The sequence below is a fragment of the Quercus lobata genome, chromosome 4, assembly GCF_001633185.2.
Source record: "Quercus lobata isolate SW786 chromosome 4, ValleyOak3.0 Primary Assembly, whole genome shotgun sequence".
NCBI lineage: Eukaryota > Viridiplantae > Streptophyta > Magnoliopsida > Fagales > Fagaceae > Quercus > Quercus lobata.
The window spans coordinates 279,451-294,939 of NC_044907.1; the positions used below are offsets into that span (position 1 = coordinate 279,451).

The 15,489-nt window shown below is 35.2% G+C and overlaps 1 protein-coding gene and 1 long non-coding RNA gene across 3 annotated transcripts; one reads left to right on the top strand and one right to left on the bottom strand.

Moving 5' to 3' along the window:
• Positions 1-2,661: 2,661 nt before the first annotated feature.
• Positions 2,662-6,649, bottom strand: LOC115987790 (G-type lectin S-receptor-like serine/threonine-protein kinase LECRK1). Its single transcript, XM_031111396.1, has 2 exons — positions 6,207-6,649; positions 2,662-5,441 (listed from the first exon to the last, which is right to left on the bottom strand). Exons 1-2 carry the CDS (start codon positions 6,322-6,324, stop codon positions 3,118-3,120), a joined length of 2,442 nt encoding a protein of 813 aa, XP_030967256.1. The 5' UTR covers positions 6,325-6,649; the 3' UTR covers positions 2,662-3,117.
• Positions 6,650-7,650: 1,001 nt separating this feature from the next.
• Positions 7,651-13,556, top strand: LOC115984132. Of its 2 annotated transcripts, XR_004090405.1 has the most exons (5): positions 7,651-9,140; positions 10,030-10,136; positions 10,939-11,359; positions 12,546-12,734; positions 12,978-13,556. It is a non-coding gene; the product is annotated as an uncharacterized LOC115984132 (long non-coding RNA). The 2 variants fall into 2 exon arrangements; XR_004090404.1 differs by having other exon boundaries at positions 12,546-13,556.
• Positions 13,557-15,489: the final 1,933 nt, after the last annotated feature.

Below are 15,489 nucleotides of genomic sequence, written 5' to 3' on the forward strand. Positions count from 1 at the left end.
ATTAAATTGTACTCTCCAAACTAGGGGCAGAACCGGAATTTTCACTTTGAGGGTCGAGACTAAACTATCACATTGATTCACAATTTAAGAAAAACTCAAAGTACCACACGGTCCCCCCCAACACACACACACAACTCATTTCTACAAAATTGTCTTATATGAAAGCTTTACATATTTCTAAACTCTATTGAGTATACCAAAGTTTTCTAATTTGCTACAGTCACGTGTAACAATAATAAAAAAGAAATAAATATAAGTATTAACAAAACTAAACTATATTTACAAGAAAACAAAAATAAATTGGAGAAATAAATGATAAACCACAAGATAAACAAATAGAACTGAAAAGGGGAAGATTTGAATAAAGAATTTTGTGCCTTCAAATAAGAATACTATGCTTAGGGGTGGGAAACAATATGCATAATTCCTCCTTTACTCCTTTATTTGATCCAAAGAAGCTATAGATACCCATATCAAATGCAATTTGGAGTCACTAATTAGATAATTTAGTTTGGATTTGAATCTGAAATTCTAAAGTTGAAACAAGAGTACAATGAATTTTTTTGTGGAGTAGAATCTATGTGTGAAGTGAAGAGTACTGGGCGACTGGGTTTGTGTAAGCCAAAGAAAAAGAATTTTGTTTGAGTTGTTGGAACTTAAAAAGAAAAGTGAGTTTCAACTTTCAACTTGTAAAGGACTAAAGGAAACAAACAAACCAAAAAAACAAAAAAAACAAAAAAAAGGTTTGGGAAGAAGCTGATGAAGCTTTCCAAATGAAGCCAATGCTAAAAGAGTAAAAGTTAAAGCTGAAAAAAAATGAATAGTGTGATTTGGGAAAGGGAGAAAGAGACCAGTCATGTATATGAATATCTGGGTCAAATTATTTTCTTTTGGAAACCAAGTCTTTATAAAATGTTATTTTCTTGTGGGGCCAAGTTTTTATAAAATATTTGTGAGTCCATATATTTACCTACTATTACTTAATTGTTTATCAAAAATTCAACAGTTTTAGTTGGTTGTGCTTTTACTTCATATCACGTCACCTTCCTGGATATTTGCCTGTAATGAAAAGTCTCATTGTGGAGGGCTAACCTCCAGTGCTTATACGCCAATGTCAAAGATGGACGCCTCACCTGACTTAACAATAAGTACAAATTGAAATTGTGCTTGTTGTTGACAATCGTAATCATTACATTTATTAGTCTTTTAGGATAGGTGAAAACTGGTGGGTTCCAAACTTCTAATTAGTTCAATTAGTAAAGTTTATTGTGGTCGAATAAGAGCCTTGAAGTTCGATCCCCGCCTACGCTTAAAAACTAATTAGTGTCTTGGCATAATGATAAACACCAAAAAAACCAATTATTTCATCATCTTGTCATGTATTTTAATATGTTCATTCATCATACATGATAACATGCATTAAATCATGGCATCGACTTGAATATGTCAAGTCAGATTATGATCTTTAGGATGAGGTTTCATGTTATTTTGCTATGAGCTGCCTCCTACATTTGATTAGAGGTTTTTTAAATTTTTTTTTTTTTTTTTTTTATGGTTAATCTTCTTAGATTTGTGAATCAGTGTGTTTAGAATTTTTTTTTAAAAAAATTCTTGTTTCAACAAAATTTTGATGTGAACCACATGAAATGATGTTGTACAGACTTTACATCAGGAAATTTCCAGCATGTTATTTTATTTTTGTGTCACATGAAATAATGAAAAACTAAAAATATAATATGATTTTCTTTCGTACATATCATTAACATTTGATTTCCTATACATTAAATGGGTTTCTGCATTTTTCCCTATGTAACTTGAAAACATTCACATGAAATGATTTGGATTGCCTGAGAAGGTCAAAATCCCAAATTAACTATGAAATTTGTCTTTTAAATGAAAACCATGGCACCTCCTCATACAACATGTAGGAATTTCATTTAGGATGTGCATTTTAATCTCTTTACATTTTCACGCATTTTCATGCATTTCAATATTACCTATGTATCTTAGGATAGGTTGCATTACTTGATTGTTTTTCATTTTCCTTTTATATATTAGTGACTAACACTCTTTGTTGTAAATGCTGAATGCATTGGATGTTATTTTACTGAATTTTCTAGGTTTTAATGTAATTGTGTGATGGAAAGATAGATGGTTTATATTAGTCATTGTACCTCTAACACCTTTTTACTTCATAACTTAGTCTCTCAAGTTTGTCTAAGGAATGTAGATATGTAGATTAGGTTTTATTCGATGTAATTTCTTGCTTTCGATATTTTTCATTATAATGCAACGAGGACATGAAATCTGTATTTTCCTTTATATTGGATTGTATTTAGAACCGAAACCATGTAATTTTTTTTATAGAAACTTTTATAATTTTTTTTTTTTTTGTAAAATTTATTTTGAGGCTTTTGTTAATTTTTTTTCTTTAGCATAAATTAAAGTAAGTTATATATCCACAACTGATCTCCACCATGATACTCGTTATTGAGGTATACTAAGAATCTCAGTCTCCTTGAGTCTCTCGGTTCTCACAATTACAAATCCAAATCAACCCAAACACAAGAAATCTTTAATCCGACAATAATCACGTAAAAATGATTATATAAACCAGTAAAATAAAATCATTTTGAACAAGGAATCCAAGCTTACAAATTACAACTAAGAAGGTGAAATACACCAAAGGATAATACGCATGAGACAAGAGAGCCTTATAGTAAAAAACAAACCGCAATGCAAGAGACAGGAAACCAACCACTATTGGCCAAATTCTGATACCATAATACAAATAAGAAAAGGTGTTACACCAAAACTTAAAAAAGGATGGCTATATTCAGTTGACACAGGTAGAAAGCTATAATTAACATGCAGAACATATCTGCTTCAACATAAAAATCCTTGAATTCACAAAGAGAATTTGGGAATCTACTAAAAAATATAGGAGAGGACTCTCTAAAATATTATGAATGACAAAAACTTTATTCCAACCTAAGGAAATAACAACCCTAGCCTAAACCTAAAAGTTAGAAAATTAGACGAAAATAGATGTACAAAGTCAGCCATTGTCATATACCACAAATGGTTAACTATGGGGCAATCAAAACTCAAGATGACCTATTTTTTGAATGAAGGGGGAGAAGAAGTAAACAATGAAGGGCTTGGGGGCACAGAAACTTCAATCACTCCCTCGAGCATTTGTGTGATCTTTTTCATCGAGGGCCTCAGTGAAGGATCTTCTTGAATACACCAAATCGCCACAATCACAAACCTTTCTAGCCTCTTCATGTCATTCTTTGCCTCCTCATCATCTTCTATCAACTTATCTAATTTTTTATCTTTGTAGCATTCATAAGCCCAATCTATCAATGCCTCCTCTTCTCCTAGTGCAAATGCTACACTAGACTTGCAGCAAATGATCTCTAGTAACATCACACCAAAACTGTACACATCAACCTTAACCGAAATGGATGCTTTCCTAAACCATTCAGGTGCAAAGTATCCAATTGTCCCTCTTATTGCTGTACGAGCTGCTCGACTTTGATCTGCCAACAAAAGCTTTGCTAATCCAAAATCAGCAATCCTTGGCGTAAAGTACTCATCTAGGAGTATGTTTTGAGGTTTTATATCGCAGTGGATGATTTGGGTGCTGCACTCTTCATGTAAGTACATTAGGCCTCGTGCTATTCCAAAAGCAATTTGCACTCTTTGGTTCCAATGAGGCCTGGATATCCCAAAGAGAAAGCTAGCTAAAGAGCCATTACTCATGTACTCATATACCAGAAGCCGATGCTGCCCCTCATCACAATAGCCGAGCAAACGGACTAAATTCTTGTGATGAGTTTGACCGATCACGCTCACTTCCGTTTTGAATTCCTTCTCACCTTCTTCTACCACCTTACCTAACTTCTTGACTGCAACAAATCTTTTAGAATCTGATGGAAGGACTCCTTTATAAACAGTTCCGAAAGCTCCTTTTCCCACTGTTTGCCTGAAGCCCCTGGTTACTTCTTCGAGCTCTTTATATGTATAGCTTCTCACATTTGTTGTAAGTGTTCTATCAATATTCCATTGCGAATTGAGCCTTTTGTGGTACAAGTAGAGAATAGCCACAATACTACCTAAGAAGAAAAGGATATTAAGAAATGCAGAGCTGCCAAGGAGTAGTGCCAAGACAACTACCATAGACTGGTGTTTCTTATCTGAATCTATATTTTTAGGTGTCTTGATGAGAACTTTGCTAGTATTACTTTCTATATACATTCCATTGGACAGAGGATACTTCTTCTTCCAACATTGATTACCGTTACCTTCATAAATGACCACAATACACAAGCAATCGTCAAGGCATAGCTGTCTACACTCTGCTTCATTAGCCACGGTAACACGACCGTAATCTGTGAACGGCCAATTCACATTTTGAAACAGTTTAAACTCCATATTTTCTTTTTGCTTTTCCCATCCAATTTGGCAGCTAGGCAATAAAAAATCTGGTTTGCAGCCTGCAAAATTATTGGATTGGTCCAAGGGAGAAAATCCCTCAGGACAAAAGCAAAATGCTGGCCCATTCCCACTAGAATCACCTGCGGTACGGCAATATCCGTTCGGTCCACAAAACCCACCTCCAACAGCAGCAGCATCACCAGTAAATGTAGCACAAATATCACTGGGAATGCTTTGCACTACAGTCCATGATGAAGAACAGCTCTCACTTGGGGTGCTCACCTTTCTGGTGTGGTTGTACAATCTGAAGCCACCATCATAATCAATCCTAGCCAAGTAGTAGAAATTTTCTTTTGAGCCTGCAGGACTTTCCTTGGTAAGGTTGTACACTCTGTTTGTATTTGCATCTTGGATGTACATGTACCCATCCTCAGTAAAGTTCAACTGTGATTCCCAGTTCGTTGTGCCGGTGGCAAAATAAGCCTTCTCAAGGGCTTCAGATGGCATAGAAAGAGAGTAAAGCACGAAATTGCCATCAATCTGAAAAGAAAGCTGGAAGCGCCCTTTTGAATAATTTGTCTCAGATTCTCGAGACCTGAGTGTGGTATTCATGTACAGTATTTGGCCAGGCAAAATTGTATCAGTAGGCTCTTTGAAGCTCTCCCATACCGAATTATTATTCTGGTCTAGAATCACCAAGTTCCCATTGTCCCCTATAGCCGCACAACTGGATTTGGAATTCCTTGGAGTTGGAGCCTTCCATAACTCATTGTCTTCATGGTCATAGAGAACAAACTCATTGTTGCTAGACAGCCTAAGTTCAGAGTTTTCTGGTGCTGGTTTATTCCCATTTGCAGACCAAACTATGGTTGGTTCTTTTGTTTTGTAAAACCAAACTGCAAGCAAGAATTGATTTTCTTTCTCACTTTCAAGAGGATGGAATCCGAAGGCAAATTCTGTTGACCTCGACGTGATTGGATTACTGTTTTGCCCTGCAACTAAGGCTGTGTTTGATTCGACTTCAAACGAATTCCGGAAATCAATTTCCGGAAAATGGGGCGTTTGGCTGTGACGGAAAACGTTATTTTCCGGAAATCGAATTCCGGTTGACCAAAATTTGAAGCCTTGACCACGGAAAATGAATTCTGTCTTCATTTTCACTTCAAATGAAATCCGGAAAAAGAGAGAGAGGGACGATCGCGCGAGAGAGAAAAGAGAGCCCAGATGCGAGAGAGAGAGAGGGACGATCGCGCGAGAGAGAAAAGAGAGCCCAGATCAGAGAGAGAGAGAGGGACGATCGCGCCGACGAGTGGCGCGATCGACGATCGCGATCGTCGATCGAGCGACGCGATCGACGATCGCGATCGACGAGCACAGACGAGCGCGCTCGTCTCTCGTCGATCGACGATCGCGATCGACGAGCGCGCTCGTCTCTCGTCGATCGATGAGCGCGTTCGTCGAACGACGATCGCGTTCGTCGATCGACGATCGCGTTCGTCGATCGACGAGCGCGATCGTCGATCGACGAGCGCCGCTCGTCGGCCGCTCGTCGGACGCTCGTCGGCCGCTCGTCGGACGAGCGTTTCGCCGGATTTGATGTATTTTCTGGTAAACTGATTAAACGAACCAAACACCAAAATTAATTTTCCGTAAAATGAATTTTGTGACAGCCAAACACATGAAAACATTTTCCTTTCCGGAAAATAGCATTTCCGGAAAATAGCATATTTTCCGGAAATGATTTTACGCGAACCAAACACAGCCTAAAGGTTTGTCCAACCTTATGTTACAGTCTTCTTCGGTGTAGCTGAAAACAGTGGGAAGGAGAGGAAGAAGCAAAAGCAAGAGACAACAAAAATGAGGAAGTGTTGAAGTAGCCATTGTCGCAAAGGTTATGGCTTATGGGTTTATGAGTTAGAAAGAACCCAGGGCAACCTTTATATAGAAGAAAACGTCTAATAGGTTGAAACTCGCTTTCCTAAGCAGTTGTTCAAGTCTTGTGATTGAAATTTCTAAGAACCACTGTCATTTTGTCATGGTCAAATATATTTTAATAAACTAATAATATATTGTTTGGAAAACGTCTAACTAAAGACTACCGAGTAATTTTTTATTTGTTGACTAGCATCTAAAAAGCATGAATACTTCAACAATTAGCAATATCCGTATTGCACATGTATCCAATGTGAACTTTTGAATACCTTAAATTAATATCTTCTTAATTAGTTATTATTATTTAGAAAAATTTTACTCCTTATGACATTTTGTTTGATAATTGGGATTTTATTTTTTGATCTAACAATATAATATTTTATTAAATAATGTGACATCGATATATATATATATATATAAATATAAGCAAAAGACTAAAAATATAAGAGAAAACATACGGTCAGAGGTAGCAGTGTTAATTTACGCCACCAATCAGTGTTTGCCACGTCACACATTTAAAGAAAAACCAATACACTCTGTCACACACAATTTTAACTTACTCTGCACACACGTATCAGAGAGCAAACGCCGCGGCGTCGTTCTGGAGCTGGCGCCACCGCACCGAAGTTCTGATCCTTTTTTATTCAATCAAATATTCATTCTTTAACACTATCATCTCTCCCTCACAGACCCAACACAACCAACCCAGCCACCATCATCAAGCCACAAAACAACCCAGCCACCATCAATGAAGCCTACTGATCAAAACCACAGAAGATCGACGCCACTGATCAAACAATCCCAAAACCCACACAAGCCACACAAAATTCCCAAAACCCACTGATCAAACAAAGAATAAAAAAGGATCAAAACCCACTTATCAAGACCGTATGGGCGCCAGCTCCAGAACGACGCCATACGGTCGAGCTCTTTTACGACGACGGAAGCGGGTCGGGTCTAAGGCCGTTGCCGCCGAGCAGGTCGGATTTTCTGTTGGGGTCCGGGTTCGATCGGCTTTTGGAGCAACTGTCGCAGATCGAATTGAACGGCGTCGTCGCGAGGTACGAGAACCCGCCGGCTTCGAAGTCGGCGATCGAAGGAACTTTGCTTTTTTAATTAATATTAATTTATAATTTTAAGGCATGCAAAATTAATGAAGTTTTCTATGTATGATGAAGATTTGAAAGCTTTAAGGAATCATCCAAATTTATATTTTGGAATTACTTTTTAACCATTGTTGTTTGTGACTTTCAAATGACTGCATATTGCAGTGTTATCCTCCTTTTTGAAGTGTCTGTATAGTCTGAAACCTCCATCATGATCAATCCTAGCCCAGTAGTAGAAATCTTCTTTTGAGCCAGGATATTCCTTGGTAAGGTTGTGCGCTCCGTTTGGTTCGTTTGCATTCTTGATGTACATGTATCCGTCCTCAATAAAGTTCAACTGTGATTCCTAGTTCAGTGTGCCGGTGGCAAAATAAGCCTTCTGAAGGGCTTCGGATGACAGAGATTTTGTCAGAGAATAAAGCACCAAACTGCCACCAAATTGCAGTAACTGTTTGGCTTTTTGGTAGTAATTTGTCAAATTTGTTGAAATTTGACAAAATTACAGTTTTAAACTCGAAAATGAGGTTTGGCGTATTCTATTTTATGTTTTTGATAGGAAATCTTTCTTTAAAAAAAAATAAATAATAATACTCTAATAATAAGAAGAAGTCTGCATTCTTTTCTGCAAGTGTTTATGTGTTACTGTTCATGAGTCATGCTTCATATTATCTGGATCCAAAGAACCAGTCACAATAAAATGCTAATGCTATATGATTCCAATACGTAAGGTCCATGAGGGATCTTATAAAGGATAGTGGAATAAAGCATCAATACTAATTTGATTGAACATAACATTTTATACCTAGTTAGTTGAATAAAATGCTAATTCATTCTTGACACAATAATTTGATATGTATGGCACCATTTTACTTTTTCTTATCTTGTTTGTGTCATTGAAACTTGGAATAAAATGTGAAAAAAGGTGGCAAAGGATCTGAGCGGGAAAGAGATAAATGCATTAGCACAACACATATAGAACCTGCTGACACCATCAACACCATTATTCTTCAATCCCCTCTATGATCCATATAGGGAAGGAGCTGACTTCGTTCGTGGATACCCCTTTAGCTTGAGAGAAGGAGTGTCTACTGCCATCTCTCATGGGCTGTGGCTCAACATTCCGAATATGATGCCCCTACTCAGCTTGTCAAGCCTCGTGAGCACAACACCAGGTTAAGTTTATTATCACTCTTAGTAAGGCTTGCTGTTGCTTCTTTTATTGGTTTGTCATTGCTGAACTATGATTTGTTTTTATTTTTATTTTTTTGTTTATCAGTATTATCTCACAAAATGTTCTGTTTTAATACATTTGGTAATATGCTATTCTGTATTTTTCTCAATCAACTTTCAACTTGATGTTATTCTTTTCCTTGGCTGCCAAATAGAGGTGAAGATCATTATCTGATTTTACAATTTTGTAGGGAATGATTCCTTAGTATTGTTGGAATAGACATTTTTTAAGTCTATGACTTCTTTTTTATTATGGTTTGGACTTTGGACTATTGCTGCATTTTTTTTTTCCTAATGTTTTTAAATTCTCTAATAATTTCCTGGATTCTCACTCATTGAATTTTGGGGTGTGTGTGTTTGTAAAAGCTGCTTATGAAAATTCAGGTATTAGCAAGTTGATCAAGATGCTGGTTTCATGTAATGGTGTCTGTAAGATTTTCTTTTCACAAGCCTATAACAGACTGACAGTGATTTATATTTACTTTGATTTAGAATTTTTCTGAAGTTGCAAAATCTTAAAGAACTCTATAAAATTTCAAATTAAGATCTTTTGAACGAACATACCATAATAGAACTTTCCCAATTTTCAAAGATTTATTTCTTATATAAAGAAATGACAACCATGATGAAAGGCAAAATTACCAAACTCTGGACATTGAGGAATATGAGCTGGGACTCTCTCTCTCTCTCTCTCTCTCTCTCTCAATACTACCTATAGGTAGAAAAGATTGGTACAATCAATTCATGACTTCCCAGAACTAGATTTTTTGTCAAGTATACAATTTTGTTTTCAACACTGTTTCAGTTTATATTATTTTCTCTTATGCTCACCTGCTGTCCAATGTGTTCTATTCTAGGCATTTAAATGATCTTCTGACTCTTGACTTTTTCTGTAAAAGTCTTCTTTTTTTTGTTCTTGTATCATGTGTTCTTGTATTTACATGATAAATATAATCACATAAGTTATTCCTTTGAAGGGTAAAAATATTAGCAATTCAGCCCTGGTGAACCATCATTCCTAGAAGTTGGCTTCCAATCAGATATTTAAATTTGTGTGCAATGATGCTTCTATCTATTGAGAAACCTTATGCACGAATCGGTATTTTGCCAATTGAACATGTTTTTAATACATTTCTGCTTAATTTGTTTGCCTTAAAACTCATGGCTACACCTGTTTTTTATTTTTATTTTTTTCCTTCAAATGTTGCAGCCTAAGAACTTAAAATTTTTTTTAGCGTGCAAATTCTTCATTTTATAGGCATTTACATGATCTTTTCACTCTTTACCATCAATGTAAAGTCTTTATTTTTCTTTGCAGGCTGAGGACTTGGTATAAGTTTTTTTAAGGTCTATTGGACAATTTAATTGACTTGATCCATTCAAAGAAGATAAAAAAAGAAAATAGAAAGAACATTTTTGCAGTTGGTGATTCTTCTTCTTCTTTCCATTCAATATTTATAATTTTACTTGTTGATTTGATTTTTGAGAAATTCAAAACTTTTCAATTTAGCACATGTATCCGGAATCTGAATTACATACCAGAAGATATTTATTGTTTATCTAAGTATTATACGTATGATTCTAAATCATAATATTCATTTGAGGGGCATCAAATTATATTAGGTTCTCTATCTCATACACACCAATTTATGTATCAACCATGATCCATCCTATTTTATTACACTAAAAAAGACAGATTCTTGATGAGAAATAGTATATTTGTAAGCCCAATTATAACAAAGAACAAAGAAGCAAATGTACCCCATTTTTATTTATTTATTTTTTAATATTATTAGTCATTTTTTCCAGCATAAAGAAAACCAACATTTTCAAAAGATCAAGCAGGGCAGAAAAATATAAAATACATTGAAAGCTTGGAGTGCAATATAAAAGTCTGGAAGTCATACAAGAAAATGTGCTTCTCAACAAAGGATGACATTTAGTGATAGTATTGAACATATCTGAAAACAGGAAACATCAATCACATAATCTTGCAAGATTTGGAACCCAATGACTTGAACTTGATTAAAAATTCAATACTTTCCATGTGTCAGATCAAAAATAGGAAACATCAATCACATGGTAGCCAATAATATGTGGTTCTTGGGAAGAGTGATGCTTGAGATACATGCATGTTGTTTTGGGTTTGGAGTCTGGATGTCCTAATTTGTTTTTGTTTTATGCGTAGGGGCATGACATTTTGTAATTTTCTTTGTATTTATTTCAGATTTGGTTTGTCAAAATGGACATTCTCAGATCTTTGTTTTTGTTTTAGCTGGTATCTCCACTATGACATTCTCAGATCTGGTAAACATATTTTCAACTGGCCTTTTCAGCATTATAGATGGTTAAGTAAGGGGGATCCTATAGCCCTTCTCTTATGTTTCTTTTTTGTTATGAAGATGCTGAAAAGGATGATTGCAAGAGCAGCAAGTGGCATTCTTATTGTGTTTCAGGTGGGAAAGGAAATTGAGATTTCAAACTTCGTTATAGATGATCCCTGCATCATCTTCGATTGGAAATTTAACTGAGCTTGGTTATCTTAGTTATCTGCTTCTTTGCATTGAGACTTCTGCAGTAAAAAAGAATATGGGTTCAAGTGAATTGGTTTGAGCGGAAGATGAATTGGCAGCTTTGTAGGCTGTAAGGTAGGTTCTCTTTCCATGCGAAATTAACTTTATTAATTGCTGCAAGGATCTCTGTTTTAGGCTGCTTGGAATTTGATGATTGAACAAATATGGACATTAAATTGAAGTGCATTTAACTACTTATTTTCTTTCTTTCTTTAGTATGCTGATATAGGTGGTTTATATGTATGATAAATTGAAGTGCATTTTCCATTTTTGTGTTTGATTTCGTTCTAAGTATCAGATCAAATATTTGTAAAATTGTAGAAAAAAAGACATTTTGTCTAATATATTTTCTTGTCCTGCCCTAATATAGGCTTTGTGGAAGGGGCTGCCCTTTCTCAGATCCCAGTTTTTTCCATCCTGAATAATTCCCTTTTCAACTTTGTTGTCACAAAGCTTTAATCATTGTTTTTTGCAAATGCATTTGTAATCATGTTAGCAAGTCAGTGATATAGAAGGTGGAGGAGCCCTGTCTATGATCTATTTGTAATCATGCATTAAGACAAGTTAACACTTAACATGTAGTTGTATCTGCTTCTATTTGAAGTTGAAATAAATCTTGTTCTTTTGCACTAGCTATGTGATATGCTCTTCTCTCCTATTTCTTGTAGTTCAGATAGGCTAGACATGATCTTCATTAAGGGACCCTTTTGTATGCTAATTACCTTTGATTATGTACCCAAATTGAGTGGCATTATTTTCTGGTTTAAGTTATTTGTGTGTTTTATGTAGTTCTCAATATAATGGTGTTTATAAAAACTGAGAGTCAGATTTCAATTCAGATCAGGCAAGGATTATCAGGAAATGACCTACCATAAAATAAAAAAATTTAAAAAAAAAAGACCTATTAGATCATGAAGATATTGTCAGAGTTGTGTACAATATTCTTGTACTTTTGTTATTCAGGTATCACTTAGAATGAAAGACATCTGTGACATTATGTACACAAATATGGGCAATTATATCATTTGTTTGTTAATAGATGGTATATATGCAAAGATATCTAATATAAATATCATAAAGCAGAAAAATCTAGTGAGGCTCTGCCATGATTTTGAACTGTTTGTGAAATTTAAGATTTATAAGATAAATGGTATGGTTGTAGAGGAGGGTGGTCGGTCAAGACAAAGGAGGAGAAAGTAGATCAAAGCCACAAAGTTCAAGTCATTACACTAACTTGTTTATATTGGTGTGGTTCTTTTAGGTGAAGAGAATGATCAATCCTTTGCTAATAATGAGCTTGATGAAAGAGTATACAGGCATTATGGGTCTCCTCAATTAGAATGGCTTTTCTTGGGATGAAATTTGCAAAACAGTGGCACTGTGGCAGCTGATGTTTAGCTTTGGGAAGCTTATGGCAGCTGATGTTTAACTTTGGGAAGCTTATATCAAGGTTCCATTCTATCCCGTTGGTAATTTTGCTAGGATAAAGGGTTTTCCTCTAGTTATCATTAAAGAGCACCCCAAAGCATCGCATACAAACTTGTATTTTTTTTTCTCCTTTGATGAAATGATATTACTTCTGTATTCATTTAGTAAACTGAGTGTTTTTGGGTAACAAGGGATGTAGTATATATGATCATATCAATTCTATAATAATCAATGAATTGGATAATTTTGAGTAGCTTTTGTTTAGAAATGACATGTTGCAGGAACATTTGGATGCAACTGCATACAAATATAGGGGATCCCATATTTCTGATTTGTGCTTGATTTATGGTAATTAAAGTCAGAATGGAAGATCAAATTGTTTGGACATGAAAATGGAGGTCAACAATAATGCCCTTTGGATGGGATTGACGATAACTTGGGATATGCAATATCCAGCAAGGGAGTTTGAAATCTCTTATCAGGGGAAAAATAAAATGTTTGCAACTTCTTTAGCCTCTGCACGTTCTTCAAAATTTCAGAGATCAAGGGAGAGTTACAAGAAGCACTTGGGGAAAGGCCATGAGTAGTCAAAACAAATGTGGGTAACGAGAAGGACAAAGACTGCAATTGAATAGAATGTATTGATACAACACTTCAAATTGTTCCTGAAATAGACGAGAGAATGGCCATGAAATTTGCAGCGAGGAAATGGTTATTGAGAAAGGTTTGACAGGATATCTATTTTGCTTGTCAAATTTAGAGTAAATATTTTTTTGGAATAGAATTTCTTGCTTGATTTCATTGTTTACTTATACCCAAATCATTTTCAAGTGTTCAAGGTTTTAATAGGAAGTCAATTTCATTTTGTTGGGAGTACCTGCAGCTGCATGGTGATGTTTACTGTCTTGCTCCATTGATGAAAAAGTAACTAAGTTTATATTAAATATTAATTATTCTCTAGTCCTCAGACTTGGATAACCCATAATCAGAAGACGAAAGTAATTGAACATTCTTTCAATTACATGTACACTGATTTACTTTAGGGGTGTGCATGGGTCGGGTTGGGTCGGGTTGAGGGAATTTTTTGACCCAACCCACCATGGTGGGTCAAAAAAAATTCAACCCAACCCAACCCATCACATAAATTCAACCCAACCCAACCCAACCCACGTGGGTCGGGTTGGGTCGGGTTGAACCCATGGGTTTGACAATTTTTTATTTATTATTAATTTGAGTAGAAAAAAATATAAATATTAATATATTAAAAAAACCTAAAGATTAATATCAATCTAACTCCTTGAAGGCTCAACACTAATGACTAAACAACAATAGCAATTTATTAGAATTTGTGTGAACTAATTGGCTTTTATATAGGATAGGAAGAATTGGTTATTTAAAAAAATTTATTAATTATATAATATATTATATATATATATATATATATATATTAAATTAGTATTAGTAGAAGGAATTGAGGAAATACAAATTATTAAATATATAATATATATTTATATATATATATATATATAAGTGCCCTACAATTGATTTTTTAAAAAAAAAATTATTAAATATAGGTGGGTCGGGTCGGGTTTGGCGGGTTTGTAATTTTATGACCCAAACCCAACCCGACTCGCTATAATAATTTTTTTAGTAACCCAACCCAACCCAACCCACCAAGCCTTAAAAACCGACCCAACCCGGTGGGTCGGGTCGAGTTTGGCGGGTCGGTGGGTTTTCTGCACACCCCTAATTTACTTTTTAAGGCATCGTGTACTTTTAAATTTTTTATTAAAAAAAAATTAATTTTTTATTTTTTTATAAAATTATGGCAAAAATACATTTTTGGTCCATATATTTTGGGTTAATTTTCATTTTGGTTCTTAAATAGATTTTGCACCTACTTCAATCTCTAAAAATAGAAAATTATTTCCATTTTGGTCCTTGCCATCAACTCACTAACATAAAAGTCCTAAGTCCTATGTGGTACACAAAGTATGCTTTTGGCACAATAAATGCTGATATGGCCATTAAAATAATATTTAAAAAAATTATTTCGCATTTAAAAATTGTCATGTCAACATATAAATTAATAAAAAAATTAAACAAAAAAAATTAATTTATCAAAAACAAAAACAAATTGTGGGGGCCAGACAGTCGCCAAAACTATTAAGGTCAAGTTAATTGGGCCTGTGGCCCATCCGAGGATGAAAATTTGTCCGAGGAGACCTAGGTCAGATTGTAAGGGTAACCATATGAAGGGAATAGTGAATATCACGAAAGGTGAGTTCAGTATTCGTCCGAGAACACAATCCTCCTTGGCAACATGAGTCCGAGGACGATTAGGACGCCATCTTGTTACAAACGTACCTCGGAACTATGTCACCACTAAAAGTGGGATAAGGGACTAAGGGTAAGAAAGAGAAAGCAAACAAATATCTATAGTAACAGTTGCCTCCGCATTAATTGCCTTTCAACCAACTCTCTGGCCGTACTAATGTGGAGGTGATACCTAAACAGTGATGAAGCAGTCTTACAACTACTAATAAGAAGCTCCAGAATGTGTTAGATGGGACAGAAAGAAATCCCCCGAACCCAACTTACACGTGTGCGGTGAAGATGGTACGAAGGGGACAGTATATAACATGAAAGAATAACATGCGGAAGGGGGACAGAACATTAAAAAAAAAAAGGAGGAAACAAAAAAGAATATAGCGGAAAAAGACTGAGAAACCTTAGAACTTTACTTATTTCAAAGAGAGACCCATAATGACATCGGT